This window comes from Bos javanicus, chromosome 20, assembly GCF_032452875.1.
Source record: "Bos javanicus breed banteng chromosome 20, ARS-OSU_banteng_1.0, whole genome shotgun sequence".
NCBI classification, from domain to species: domain Eukaryota; kingdom Metazoa; phylum Chordata; class Mammalia; order Artiodactyla; family Bovidae; genus Bos; species Bos javanicus.
The window spans coordinates 23,754,854-23,770,623 of NC_083887.1; the positions used below are offsets into that span (position 1 = coordinate 23,754,854).

The 15,770-nt window shown below is 36.6% G+C and overlaps 1 protein-coding gene and 1 pseudogene across 1 annotated transcript in view; both read left to right on the forward strand.

Moving 5' to 3' along the window:
- DHX29 (DExH-box helicase 29) overlaps positions 1 to 14,841 on the forward strand; it is a 47,313-nt gene extending 32,472 nt beyond the window's left edge. Inside the window, exons 18-27 of the mRNA XM_061393516.1 lie at positions 1,436 to 1,524; positions 2,484 to 2,612; positions 2,702 to 2,777; positions 3,449 to 3,673; positions 5,108 to 5,244; positions 5,650 to 5,743; positions 9,478 to 9,780; positions 10,549 to 10,680; positions 12,223 to 12,319; positions 14,560 to 14,841. Coding sequence (XP_061249500.1) covers positions 1,436 to 1,524; positions 2,484 to 2,612; positions 2,702 to 2,777; positions 3,449 to 3,673; positions 5,108 to 5,244; positions 5,650 to 5,743; positions 9,478 to 9,780; positions 10,549 to 10,680; positions 12,223 to 12,319; positions 14,560 to 14,615 — 1,338 coding nt within the window. The 3' untranslated portion in view covers positions 14,616 to 14,841. The remainder of the gene's footprint in view (positions 1 to 1,435; positions 1,525 to 2,483; positions 2,613 to 2,701; positions 2,778 to 3,448; positions 3,674 to 5,107; positions 5,245 to 5,649; positions 5,744 to 9,477; positions 9,781 to 10,548; positions 10,681 to 12,222; positions 12,320 to 14,559) is intronic.
- On the forward strand, positions 10,694 to 12,216 carry LOC133233577 (large ribosomal subunit protein eL34-like; annotated as a pseudogene).
- Positions 14,842 to 15,770: the final 929 nt, after the last annotated feature.

Consider the following 15,770-nt stretch of genomic DNA (forward strand, 5'->3'; position numbering starts at 1 on the left):
GAGTGGTAGGAGAAGGCAATGGCACCCCACTCCAGTACTCTTGCCTGGAAAATCCCATGGATGGAGGAGCCTGGAAGGCTGCAGTCCATGGGGTCGCTGAGAGTCGGACACGACTGAGCGACTTCACTTTGACTTTTCACTTTCATGCACTGGAGAAGGAAATGGCAACCCACTCCAGTGTTCTTGCCTGGAGAATCCCAGGGATGGGGGAACCTGGTGGGCTGCCAGACGTCTATGGGGTCGCACAGAGTCGGACACGACTGAAGCGACTTAGCAGCAGCAGCAGCAGTTTAAAAACATGGCATTATTGTTGCTTTTGAGAAGAAAAAGTCACTACTATTCCTTCAAGAAGAGAACACAAAGGATGTTTGATGTCAGAAGCTACTTAAACCCTGGGAGGATTCTTTTTTTTTGTTCTCTATAATCTATTCATCCCTGATCATTTTTGCAACACAGAGAACATTAGGTTAGGAAACAATCTTAAGGTATTTTCATTGTCTCCTGTCTTCAGGATTCTGAATGAAGAGATACTTGGAAAAAGTTTCTCAGATTCTTGTCCCGAAGCTGCTGCCATGTCTGTGGCCTTTGACAACCTACTCAGCCTTACTTTCTCATCTTTAAAAGGGGTTGAATTAAATTTATGATTTTCTAACTGTGCTCTGAAAAATCCAGGGGTTCATAGGTTATGCTCTGATCTGTAACATTTGGGCTTCTCTGAAAGATTTTGTCTGAAGAAAAGAATTCCACCACCTCTAAACACTTTGATCACCTAGGTCCTATCTAAGTCTTAATAATCTGGGTTCTCTTTCCTAGGATGAAGGATAAGAAAAGCAAGCATTCAGTATTGAGATAGAGTGATAACATAGTGAACTGACCTAGAGTTTCCTAAATGTTTCACCTCCAAAGACTCAACAGAAGAAAAAAACACACACACAAGAAGATGGGCTATTCAGCCATCACCATTAAGAACTTTTGAGCTAGAAAGGGACCTAAGAAATATATTTCTACCTCCTAATTTGAGACCAGAGAGGTAAAATGACTTGCCCAGGTCGCAAAGCTAATAAGTAGCAGAGCCGGGGCAACAACCCACCAGTTCTCCTTACTAAAGAAAGTATTCCCTAATAATTGTAAAGTTTCTGCTGAGCAGTCTCCATTCTCTGACCCACTTTCCCATTCTATGTGTATCATTTTTAAAATGACTGACTAGAATTAAGGGACTAAAAGTATTTCTGTTGGAAATACTTTAATAATTAATGAGGTGATAAAATTAATTAGAGCAAATTTAAGTTACACAGCAATAGCAATTAGATTGTGAATTTTTGTAAAGAATAATTGGAATTCACTTTTTAAAATGCATTGGCTAAACTAAAGAATTTTTAAGTGATGGCACATGGCTGAAAGTTGTTACCTAAATGTTTTGGCTTTGTGTTTTCAGATTGTTTTGGCAACAAATATTGCAGAGACAGGTATCACTATTCCAGATGTTGTATTTGTAATTGATACTGGAAGAACGAAAGAAAATAAGTAAGTTTGCATTTTCCTCCCAAATCAAAACATATTTAACTTGAAAAGGGCTTGGGACTCTTGAATTGTTAGGAGACATCACAGAACCATCCCAGTCAGTACATGTACTGCCAAAACAAGCACTAGATCTCAGAATCACATGGGGAACATCTCAAATGTCCTAATTCTGTCCAAAACAAAAGGTTTCAGAGAAGCTGTAGGGAAGTTTTAAATGTCTGAGAATAAACGTCAAAATTGATGTCATCGGTTTTCCCATAAGTAATATCAGTGTACTGCTACTGATAGGAAAGTGCTAAGAAAACGTTCAGACATAAATACTTATCAGTTAGTTTGTAAAATAAATTGTTTTACAAAAGCATTATTTGTGGGATTATAAAAAGCATGGGTTTTAGAATCAGAGTTAGATTATAAATCTCTGATCTATAGTCTTGAGCAAGTAATATGACATCAGTTACAATTATCAGTATTCTCCTCATATGTAAGTGGGAAAATTAAAATTTCATAAATTGAAAGTACGTAGTACAGTAATTGGAGCATAGTAGATGACTTTAACTGTTAAATAACAGAAAGATTATTGCTTTATAAATGTTTTGATGTTTATATTTAACAAATAAGGGAGATCATCTTTGTGGTCTATTCTAATCTATATACACTGTCCCTAATCTTAGAAAACTTTAGCAATATTTGGAAATGAGTATGACTGTCCAGTACAAAATATACTCCTGATTTTTTTTAACTGTACCTTTAGAGGAAGTGTTTTCAGGGTTGAACTGTATTTTGTGAAAGGTGCTTTGAATTGTGATGTTCACAGCAGAATTTCTCACTTTTTCAAAGAATTCTTATTGCATAATTAATAGGCATTCTAATCTTCAACTTTAGAATCAAATACTTCCCTTTTTGTTTTTAGATTTTGATTTAAGTTGGTTATCTACATATTATCTCCTAAAACATTTTTCTAGGTACCATGAGAGCAGTCAGATGAGTTCTTTGGTTGAGACATTTGTCAGCAAAGCCAGTGCTCTGCAGCGCCAGGGGAGAGCTGGGCGGGTCAGAGATGGCTTCTGTTTCCGCATGTACACAAGAGAAAGGTATGGCATAGCCTGGAGATTAAAAACACACAAACCAGCGTGGCATTTCTGATAATATGTGTTTAGGATTATATTACCTTATTTTTCAGATTTGAAGGCTTTATGGACTATTCTGTCCCTGAAATCTTGCGTGTGCCTTTGGAGGAATTATGTCTTCATATTATGGTAATCCCAAGGGAATTTAGATGAACTTTTGTTCTCCACCCCTTTCTAAGAAAAAAGAAAAAGAAGACCTAAATTTATCTTACCTTCTGTTGCACTAGATTTTCAAGTATTTTATTTACTCTGCTCTAAGAAATTCCCCCTTCCCCCGTATTTTGTAAGTAACTCACTGTGCTTTAAATCTGCCATAGGCACTCATACTTTAAGAAATTAAAATACAGACTCATAGCCCAGAACCTGGTTCTCAACTGGGGATAATATTGCTTACCAGGGAAAGCCTGGAATGTCAGGAGACATTTTTAGTTGTCAGAACTGAGGGGAGAGGGAGACCATGCTATGGACATCTAGTGGGTCAAGACCAGGGATGCTGCTGAACACTCTACAGTGAACAGCACAGTCCCCTAAAACAAAGAATTATCTGGGCCCACTAACAACAGAGCTGGTCTTGAAAAGTCCTGAACTAGACCAAAGGCTTCCTGGTATGAAAGATCTAAAATATCCTTCAGTTCTTAGATTTTTTGGTTCTATAAAAATCAGGAATGAAGAAACTAAAAATATGCAACTGGAAAAATCTCCTCTTTGCTTAAAATTTTACTTAAATTTAGTTCCAGTTTGACCATCTTTTTTTAAATTTTTTCTGATCACATCCAATTTATCACTTTTTCAATCTGCAGAAATGCAATCTTGGTTCTCCTGAAGATTTCCTCTCCAAAGCTTTAGATCCTCCTCAGCTTCAAGTAATCAGCAATGCAATGAATTTACTCCGAAAAATTGGAGCTTGTGAACTAAACGAGCCTAAACTGACCCCACTGGGCCAGCACCTTGCAGCTCTGCCTGTGAATGTCAAGATTGGCAAGATGCTTATTTTTGGCGCCATTTTTGGCTGCCTGGATCCAGTGGTAAGACAGGCAACACTGCTGCTTCTTCACTGTAAATATCATTTTGCTTGGGGAGGTATTAAGTTGGGAAAAAATTTTTAACTAAATAGAGTGTCTATACTAACATTACAGAGAAGGCAATGGCACCCTACTCCAGTACTCTTGCCTGGAAAATCCCATGGACGGAGGAGCCTGGTGGGCTGCAGTCCATGGGGATGTGAAGGGTCGGGCACGACTGAGCGACTTCCCTTTCACTTTTCACTTTCATGCATTGGAGAAGGACATGGCAACCCACTCCAGTGTTCTTGCCTGGAGAATCCCAGGGACGGAGAAGCCTGGTGGGCTGCCATCTATGGCGTCACTCAGAGTCGGACATGACTGAAGCAACTTAGCAGCAGAAGCAGCATACTAACATTAAAGCCAGAAAATCTGAATGCTTAATGAAAATTTTTGAATATTTAACTTTTTATATTTATATACAAGAAAGTATCTTTACCCATATACTCTTGTGTATTGTGGGTATTATTTTGTAAAAGGGTTTTGGCTTGTAGACTTGTGCTATCAAACATCCCACTTGAAATATTTACTTAATTCTTTCTGTGTGTGTGTGTGTGTGTGTGTGTGTGTGTGTGTATATATATATATATATATAGTAGATGATTCACATAGTAGATGGATTCATTGACGGTTTTGAACTCCACACTTTAGAATCAAAACTTCCTTCCCTTTTTCTGGGTTTTCTCTGAGCTAGCAATTACCAGCAATTCTGTTTTCTCAAATTATCTCAGAATTAACAAACTTTTTGCCTCTCTCTGAATCTCTTGCCTGCTTTGCCATTCCAACTTTATCAAGTTGTAGCCTTTTCTGGGACTACAAATAAGGCTGTTTGAAATCAAAATGGGGAGAGTATAACTTACTCTAGTCTTTTTTTTTTCCCCCTAGTATCAGAAATATATACCAGAATTGTGTTGAGTCCAAGAAATATCTACTGCCATGATAGTTGATCTGAAAAGCTGCAGCAACAACAAATGGGTTGATATATAGTCCAGATTATTTAAGAATTTAATATTTAAGGAGCATTGTAGGCAATGGAAATTCAGACTCAGAGTCAAGATCTCTGATCTGTGATTAAGGAATTTCTTTTAACTGTGTGACAGACTATCAGTCTCTTGCACAAATACTCATTTTTTAAAATCCTGATTCTGTTGCTATTACTTCCCTGTCTCACAAAGATAATATAAAAGTAAATGATAGATTTTTTAAATTCCATAAAATGAAACTAAAAGTAACTAACTAAAACGAAAATGCTAGCTATTATAGAACACAGTAAATTCAAAAGAAGAAGCATGCAACTTGAAAGTGCAGTTGTTTTATGATTTGCTTTCTATTACAATACAAATCAGCTTTCAGTGTGTACCTCTTTAAGGTTAAATTTTTTTGTTTATTTATGGGCAGGCAACATTAGCTGCAGTTATGACAGAGAAGTCTCCTTTTATCACACCAATTGGTCGAAAAGATGAAGCAGATCTTGCAAAATCAGCCTTGGCCATGGCAGATTCAGATCATCTGACGATCTACAATGCATACCTGGGGTAAAGAAATAATCTGGGTTTTGTCAGTAGGTCAAACCTGGGGGTATTAACTATTTAAAAAATTTATCTTTGACTTTTATTAAAAATACATTTAAGGTTTAAATTTAGTATTAGTTACTTCATCTGTCAGGTATAATTATTTTAGAGATTTGTATTTTTATAATCCTAAACTTTAAGAACAATGTACTTTGTATTACTATGTGTATATTACCTTATATTTGAAGTTATTAATTTACTGTTATACATAAGCAAAAAATACCTGTATTGTAGTTGAAATTGGCTAGCTCTTAAAACAGGCAAGGCCCTTCCTCATTTTACATGATTATAATATAATTAAAGCTATGGTTAGTACCTCTGAAAGTGAGAGTTTGGAAACATTAAACTTTGGTCATTTTTCTTACGTAGATGGAAAAAAGCACGGCAGGAAGGAGGCTATCGTTCTGAAATAGCATATTGCCGGAAGAACTTTCTTAATAGAACATCACTGTTAACCCTAGAGGTAAGTCTTAATGCAGCTGTCTTAATTTAGGGTCATATGGTGGACCAGTGGGATTATGTTGGGAAAAGAAATGCCTAGGATAGTGCTTGACACATAGTGTTTAATAAACATTTGCTAAATTAATAAATTTGTGATTTTTTTGTTTTGTTTACCACAACAGGTAACCTGTATTACATGGTTATTCAAAATAGTATTTAACAGGGACTTCCTTGGCTGTTCAGTGGTTAAAACTTTGCTTCCAAAATAGTGTTTAACAATCATATTATATTCAGGAAGTGGTCAAAGATGCAATATGATTTCATAGAAATAACTAGTTTGGGAATTAGGATAGTTGTCTATTCAACAGCTCAAGCTTGGAGAAGGTTAATTTAGTCTCAGTTTCTCATTTTAAAAAAAGAAATTGAATTGGGGATATGCTACAGTTTTTCTCAGCTCTGAAAATCAGTTGTTACTTTGAATTATCATGGAAATTTTCAACTATACATAAACGTGACAATAGTATAGTAAACTTCCTGTGTACTTACTTCACACTTCATAGTTATCAACATGTGCTCAGGGGTACTCTTTCTACCCCCTTCTGATGCCTATGTCAGAAGCTTTCTCTATCTCCTTTATACTTTAATAAAACTTTATTACACACACACACAAAAAAAAACATGTGCTCAGTCTTGTTTTACTTATACTCCCCTTAATCCACTCTCTGCCCTCTAGATGATCTTGAAGCAAATCCCAGATGTCAGGTTGTTATATATCTCTGAAGTATAGGACTTGTTTTTTTCTTTAGCATTATCATGCCTTGAAAAATAATTCCTTTATATCATCAACTATACAGTGTGTAAATATCCCTGATTTTTCATATTTTTTTTTTTACAGCTAGTTCAAATCATGATCCACACAAGGTCCACACATTAAAATCGGTTGATACGTCTCAAGTGTAGTACAGCATTTAAAGGGAAATGGTGTTTAGAGCAGACGTGCTATAAAAGCATTCAGAAAATAAACTTAACCTCTCACATAATTCCCCTATTCTATGCTCATATTTTAAAAGGTTGTCTGGCTTGGGTTCAAGATAGGGAGAGATAAGCAACGCTCCTTTGTCTGCACTCCACTTCCTCCAGACCTTCAAGTTGCCCCCCACTCCCTTCTATCAGCCTTGTCTTCACCTCCCCTAGGCTACAGGGTTTTCAGTTCTTTACCAGTCTGGTGGTATTACAGCAACTGTCTGTCTGATTTTTCTTCTCCTGGAATTGAAGTCCCTTAAGTCCCAAACCAGAAAACTCAAGGAAATCCTAAATGTAAACTTCATCTTTTAATCACTTGTATCCTGTCTACTTTAAAAATGCTCATCCTTGCGAGACAGCAAAAGAGACACAGATATAAAGAACAGACTTTTGGACTCTGTGGGAGAAGGCAAGGGTGGGATGATTTGAGAGAATAGCATTGAAACATGTATATTATCATATGTGAAATAGATCGCCAGTCCAGGCTTGATGCATGAGACAGGGCGCTCAGGGCTGGTACACCAGGATGACCCTTAGGGATGGGATGGGGAGGGAGGTAGGAGGGAGGGTCAGGATGGGGAACACATGTACACCCATGGCTGATTCATGTGAATATATGGCAAAAACCACCACAATATTGTGAAGTAATTCAGTTCAGTTCAGTTCAGTCGCTCAGTCGTGTCTGACTCTTTGCGACCCCATGAACTGCAGCACTGCGGCACACCAGGCCTCCCTGTCCATCACCAACTCCCGGAGTCCACCCAAACCCATGTAAAGTAATTAGCCTCCAATTTAAAAAAAAAAAAGGCAAAAAAATAAAATTGGATTTTTAAAAAAAAATACTTATCCTCCCTGTGGTATTTTAGCTGATTGGCATTACTAAAGGTAAAAAAAGATTTTAAGCAACAAGTTTAGATGGTTGCCATTAATAAACATGGTCAGAGTTCTTCAGGAAATTGTTTCCCAGAGACAAGTGAAGAAGGTTCTCGCAGTCTAGGATCAGAGTCCTCTGTAGTTCTTCCTCAGTGTCTCTATGAGCCCATCCTTATTGAGTAAAACTATTGAAAGCAGAGCTACTGTTAAAGTAGATATACTGAATGAAAATACATTCAGGCACATTTTTATTGCTTTCACTTATTAGACATTCGTATGTTAATTGAAATATGGTTGATTTATAATATAATAGGCATACAGCACAGTGATTCAATAATTTTCTAGATTATACTCCATTAGAAGTGATTGTAAAATACTGACTATAATTCCTGTGATGTACAATATATCCTAGTTGCCTGTCTGTTTTATACAGACTGGTGTGTGCCGCTTAATTCCATATCCCTGTCTTGCTCCGCCCCCTTTGCCTTCCTCCAGTGGTGCCACTTGTTTGTTCTATCTGTGCGGCCGTTTCTGTTTTGCTGTATGCGTTTGTTTATTTCAGGTCCCACAGTTCAGTGATAGCACACAGTGTTTGTCTTTCTCTGCCTCACTTCACTAGCATACTGTCAGTCCATCACCGTTGCTGCAAGTGGCAGGTTTTTTTTTCATTTTTACTAAAGTTTTATTATATATTTATGGAACTTGAGGAATAGTAATATATTAAAACATTTCCTCAAAGTATTGGCTGTGTTAAACTGAAAATAAACTGATACGTTAATGAAATGCCTAAAGAGTTTGCTAAACTAATAAAGTATTATTTATTCAAAGAATAATGCACAAGGACTTCCCTGGCAGTCCAGTGGTCGGCATTCTGTGCTTCCAATGCAGGGGTCATGGATTTGATCCCTGGTCAGGGAACTAAGATCCCACATTCCATGAGATGTGGCCAAAAAAATATAAAAAAAAAAAACAAAACAAGAACGCACAGAGATATATACTTCATGCTGCTGGTTTTACTTAGTAATATGATGGATTAGGAAAATATTTGACAAATGTTAATATAATAAGGTTAGAAATGAAACATTTTAGCATGCCAAATTCTGCAAGTTTTTTTTAATTGGCATGTAGTTGGTTTATAATATTAATTTCAGGTATATACATAGTGATTCACAAATTTTAAAGATGATAGTCCATTATGGTTAACTGCAGAATATTGGGTTTTATTGGGTATATTCCATGTGCTGGCAACATATCCTTGTAACTTAATTATTTTACACATAGTAGATTGTACCTCTCAGCCACCTATCCCTACCTTGCCCCTCACTCCTTCCCTCTCCCTACTGGTGGCCACTAATGTGTTCTCTATGTTTGTGTTTCTTTTTTGTGTTATATTCACTAATTTTATTTTTTTTAGAGTCCACATATAAGTGATAACATATAGTATTTTTCTTTGTCTGTCTGACTTATTTCACTTAGCATAATGCCCTCCAGGTCCATCTACTTTGTAGCAAAAGGCAAAAATTCATTCTTTTTGTGCTGAATAATATCCCATTGTGTGTGTGTGTGTGTGTATTATCATCTTTCTCCATTTGTCTGTTGATGGACATTTGGGTTTCTTTCATGTCTTGGCTATTGTAAACATCTGTGAACATTGGAGTTCATGTATCTTTTTGAATTAGTGTTTTCATTTTTTTCTGGATATATGCCCGGGATTGAGATTGCTAGATCATGTGGTAATTCTCTTTTTAGCTTTTTGGAATCCTGTCCATTTTGATAGGAAACAGTAATATAAAGTACAAGGTTGTTTGGCACCTTCTTTAACTGATTATGATCGTGTTTCTTTTTAACAAACCAATCTAGGATGTAAAGCAGGAGTTAATCAAGTTGGTTAAAGCAGCAGGATTTTTATCATCTACAACTTCTAATAGCTTCGAAGGAAACAGAGCCACACAGACCCTTTCCTTCCAAGAAATTGCCCTTCTTAAAGCTGTACTTACTGCTGGACTGTATGACAATGTGGGAAAGATAATCTACACAAAATCAGTTGATATTACAGAAAAATTGGCTTGCATTGTGGAGACAGCCCAAGGCAAAGCACAAGTACATCCATCCTCAGTTAATCGAGATTTGCAGATTTATGGATGGCTTTTATACCAGGAGAAGGTAAAGTGCTCATTCTTAAATTCCAGTATTCGGGACATTATTCTAGAAGTCAGTCATAACAAATTTGGATGCCTACCAAATAGTATATTTGGTTCTTAAACTGAGCTGTTCATGTTTGTTCATATTTGAAATCAAGATGTTCATGGTTTCTCAACAAAAATATAAACATGTCTTTTTTCTACATCTCCAAATAAGGGGGATATGGAATGGGATAGAACTAAACGTGATGTTACAGCAGTCTGAGACACAATGCAACCTAAGATGACTTAATAGCAAATATTTGTAGATTAAAACAGTCAACCTTTTGAATCATAGCCCATTAAATTAATAAAGATCCATAATTTCAAGCACTGGCTTGAGTAAATCCCAGCTGTCAGCAAACTTAAATATGTAAAACATGACAAATTCCTGACTAATGGTCATTGCTAAACCTTGCTGTAGAAACCAGGCACTTTGAAACTTAATCATAATTTTATCTTTCCACTAATTATTTAACAGTATTAGCATAACACTACTTTTTCATACTTTATGTTCAAGGTATACAATTCAGCCTTATAATTAATGTTTGAAATCCTTTTAATAGTATAAATACACAGGTGGTGACTGTGATTATTATAAAAGAAATTGTGCAACATAATGTAGACATGTAGCTTTATAAAACAATTTAAAATAGTAGCAAATTATAGAAAAATGCTTACATGAAACAGAAAATGAATTTTTTATTTTTTTAGGCTATGAAGTGTCTTTTTTGGTTTTTTTTTAATACAGATACGATATGCCCGAGTGTATTTGAGGGAAACTACCCTAATAACCCCTTTTCCAGTTTTACTTTTTGGTGGTGATATAGAAGTTCAGCATCGGGAACGCCTTATCTCTGTTGATGGCTGGATCTATTTTCAGGTACATGCTACAACTGATCTTAAAATTTTACTGCCAATACCATTGAGATAGATTTTTTTTTCTTTTTTTTTTTTTTTGGAGTTTGCATAATTTCTTCCTATGGTTTGACTTAAATAGAAGACGTCCATATTTTATCTTGCCTGTATGGTTTTAAACCTGCTTAATTTTAAAATCAAGCTATATTCCTAATTGCATATTGCATTTATTGTCAGTAATAATGATTTGCCATGTGGTGGACTTCAGTAGTTAATTTTACATGGATCATCCTAATTTAATACCCTAACAACCTTGTTAGATGATTTCTTTCTATTGACGAGGCACTTAAGCTGAGTTAGAGTTAAATAGCTTACATGGATTGTTAATGGTAGAGCAAGGTTTAAACCTAGAACTATATGATCCTCAGACTTGTGCTCCTGCTATATCATGCCACCTATAAAAAGACACATTCATTTAATTCATACTGTTAAAATTCTCCTCTGGAAAAATTAGACCAACCAGTGTGCTACCAACAATAAGTTTATGTCTCTATAACTTATCAACATTGACCACTTTAAGCAAATCTAATACATTCTGCTCTGATATACCATGATAGCTGTTTGTCTAAGACTGGAGATGTAAATTTTAAAGGCAGTTTAAAAAATATGTGCACTTCTCACAAAGAGGGGGAGATGGTGATAGTGTTCTGTAACTGGATTGTGGTGATGGCTGTACAACTCTATAAGTTCATTAAAAATCATTGAGTTGTACACAGTAAATTTTTATGATCTATAAATTATTCCTTAGTAAAGCTATTTTAAAAATTACATTTTAAAACCTGTAGTCCTCTTTCTTCCTCTTCCGGGGACGATATCTAGAGGTATTCAGGATGGTCCAGTGTCTGACCTACCGTCGGAGGCCGTCCTACAATACAGCCTCTAACAAAACCAGGCTGTCCCAAATCCCTGGTAATGGTATTGTTTGCCTTTATACCGAGAAGGTTGGGAAAGCACCAGAATCCACATGTGGGCTGTGCCCAGGCCGATTTCAAGGAGTTCATGCTGTGAGACCTGAAGTTCTTATGAGGTTGTCTAAAATGAAAAAACACAATCAGCTGGGCCTATGATGGTTCTATATGTGCTAAATGTGTCCACAACAGGATAAGCGTGCTTTCCTTATCGAGGAGCAGAAGATCGTTGTGAAATTGTTGAAAGCACAACACAGAGTCAGAAAGCTAATTAAAAAATGAAGCATTTTTGAGCAATAAAATCAAAAAGCACAAAAACAAAACTGTAGTCTTCACTCCCATAGAGTTGATACAAGAGAAGAAAACAATTGCAAAATGGTTGCTATACTCTGGAAAGAGGTATCAAGTTTATGGGTACTTAATAAGGAAATTGAAGTTTATGTCTCTTAGCTGCAGAAGGTAATTTATTTTTCCCATAACATTTTATATTTAAGTCAATATGTGTTAAAGCACATTGTAAGGCATATATGCTTACCTTGATTTTTTCTAAACGCATTCACACTCCTAGGATTAATGTTCAATTTGTCATCTCTCAACAGGCACCTGTTAAGATAGCTGTCATTTTCAAGCAGCTACGAGTTCTCATTGATTCTGTTTTAAGAAAAAAACTTGAAAACCCTAAGATGTCTCTTGAAAGTAAGTGTCTGACTCTAAGAAAGAGAAACTTTCTCTGAGGTTCTCAATATGTTTTCTCTACCAGTCTCCCAAATGTAGAGCTGTTAGTCTGTAATCCTTCAACAGAAATCTGCAGGGGATACCTGAGTTGCCACTTAGTCTGGTATGTGCTTTGCTGTGCTTAGTCACTCAGTCGTGTCTGACTCTCTGCAACCCCGTAGACTGTAACCCACCAGGTTGCTCTGTCCATGGGGATTCTCCAGGCAAGAACATTGGAGTGGGTTGCCATGCCCTCCTCCAGGGTAGTCTGGTATAGTGTTTCCCAGACTTGCCAAATCATCAGAGTTATCCTGGCAGCTGTTAAATATATATAAATATGGTCCAAAGACCTACCTCAGGCATACTGAATCTCCTCTATGGGAGAAGCCTATGGCCATATTGCTGTTTTATAATCCTTTCATCTGTAACACTTCCCCTGTACTACCATCCCCATTTTTAAATGCAATTATTTTTAATAAACTAGGTTGTTTTTCTGGTAGAATTTCTTACATTTAGGATTTGGGCAGTTGCATCTTCATGCTTTGATTTAATGTTTCTCTGTTGCCTATATTTTCTGCAAACATGGGTTTGATCCCTCGGTCGGGAAGATCCCCTGGAGAAGGGCATGGCAGCCCCCTTCAGTCTTCTTGCCTGGAAAATTCCATGGACAGAGGAGCTTAGTGGGCTACAGTCCATGGGGTCATAAAGAGTTGGACATGACTGAGCAACTAACATACATACACATTCTCTATATTTCCTGAAAACTAGTAGTGTATCTAATGACTTGATTAGAATCTGGTTTTTAGGAAAAGAATATTTTTTGGTTGGTGCTATATCCTTCCCATTTCATCATATCAGTTTCATTTTCTTGTTTTTAATGATAAGAATTGATCAATTTGTTCAATGTGATTATATTTAACAAATATCCCAATTAATTCTAGTAGGTAGGCAAGTTGGGGAGCTGCTGGTCTAGTGCTACTGCCCTGAAGTCTCACACTTTATTAATTTCCATAACTGAAGGTGAATGAATAAGCATTTAACTGTGTTAGTTTTCCTGTACTGCTGGAAACTTAAATCAGGTCTTGACATATTAAGAGAAGTGGGCTCTTCCCTTGAGGAACTCTGTGCACTACAAAACAGCCTAAAACAACAACAACAAAAAATACATTATATTAAGGACAGGTTGAACCTCAACTTTTAAATAAAGAAAAATCAATTTTAAAATGCTTTCAATGTTTATCTTTGCCATAACAGGAAAAGTGGAACCTGCCCTCTGATGAGGCATGTATTTTTGACTTCAGGGAGGATGAAGTACATTAGTGTCCTCTCTTTCTGGACTTTAGAGTAAGAGAAGTTGGGATCTAAGGGACACCAACCTTTTGAAAAAGAAATAACTGAAGTTGCTCTTGTATTTTCTACTATACTGTTCCTCAGACTGAAAATCATAGTTCTTTCTAGACCTGTCATGTTCGCCTTGCAGCCAGTGAACTTTCTTCCCTCACTCCTTTTTATTTAACGCCACTATAGCCTCCAAGAGCCTGAGTGTCAGACCATGGGCCCAGTTATCAGACTTCTCCATTGCAGTCATTGAAACGTAAACCATTTTCTTATTGAAGTGTCTAATAAGATAAGAATTTCAGTCTTGGAGTCCTGATAATTACAACTATTCAGAAAGTAGTTATGAAGTCACAATATCAGACCAACTGATTAAAAGCAGAGGCAGAAAAAAAAATAAATAAAAGCAGAGGCAGCTGTGAAAACCTCTAACAAATAATGTAGCCCCTGTTTAGTCTGTTTGTCCAATTAATTGGTGTTTGATTCCTTTGTTATGTAGAGCGGTCTGTCACTTTGCCATCCACACTTCTCCTAGCGCACTTCCCTGGTAAATTTTTTGTTTCCTTTGAACTATACATGGAAAAAGAGATAAAGAGTGCTTTATTCCTTGCCCATACTGTTGGCATCCTGGCTAATTCTGAAGTGCATGGATGAGTCAAAAAGTAGACTTGAACTAGGTGAAAAAGTTAGGAAATATACTGTCTGAATAGAATTTTTAAGAAATAATAGAGGCATCTCTAGTTTTATAAGTGAATATTGCTGGTGTTAACTCTGTATTCTAATTTAAAAGAATCTTTTAATGAAGTATACCTGTGGTTTACATGTGTATACACTGAAAAATTAGTCAGTGATGAATTTATTCATTGGTTTTTTCTTCTTCCATCCAGATGACAAGATTCTCCAGATCATTACTGAATTGATAAAAACAGAGAATAATAATTGAAACTGCAATTCATGATCCACTGCTTTGAAGAGAGTCATGAAATTATGTGAAAATGGACCATCCCATTAAGTATTTCAGTACTTAAATGTTGGTACTAGTCATATAATGTAAAGGTGGTGGAAAAAAGCACATACTTTAAACATGTGTAATTTTCTAATTTCTTTTTAATGATAGCTATTCTCAGTGTATTTGCCACTACATTTACAATAAATTCTTTGGTATCATCCATGTGGTATTCATCATCATGTGCCTTACGGGCAAAGCCTGTGTCTGTAGTATCGTAACCTACTACTGTGATTCCCTGTGGACCCACCTCATCCTCTTATCAGTCCTTGATGTCTAGAGAGTTCAAACCTTGAGGAGGAAAAGGTCTAAAGGTCTTTCTCCCAGAGGAGAAAATGAGCTCCAAAACCAGTGGTAATTAAATTTTCACAAAAACATACAACTTGAGTTGTTTAATACTTGATAGGAAAAGTCAAAATCTAAATAAGGTATACATTATTAATAGATGCCATCTGTATCAGTAGCATTCACTAAAGCACAGACAGAGTACTGTAGGAGGATAGGCAGCAATGGATAATGCTACAGTCAACACAGGTGACACCATTTGCACCATTTTCCTCAGTCATAAGCTTTGATATCACTGCTCTTGAATCTTTTTTGTACCGATAATAGAATTGATAAGGTCAGTAACTTTAGACACTAAAGCATACTTAGATATTTTTCAGTGGTTTTCTTTGTTTCACTTACGATTTTTGAAACTCCGTCTTGATTATGTTGAGGAATTTTCCATTTTCTGTCAAGATTGTTTCAGATCAGTTCAGTTCAGTCACTCAGTTGTGTCCGACTCCTTGCGACCCCATGAATCACAGCACGCCAGGCCTCCCTGTCCATCACCAACTCCTGGACTTCACTCAAACTCATGTCCATCGAGTCAGTGATGTCATCCAGCCATCTCATCCTCTGTCGTCCCCTTCTCCTGCCCCCAATCCCTCCCAGCATTGGGGTCTTTTCCACTGAGTCAACTCTTCCCATGAGGTGGCCAAAGTATTGGAGTTTCAGCTTCAGCATCAGTCCTTCCAATGAACACCCAGGACTAATCTCCTTTAGAATGGACTGATTGGATCTCCTTGCAGTCCAAGGGACTCTCAAGAG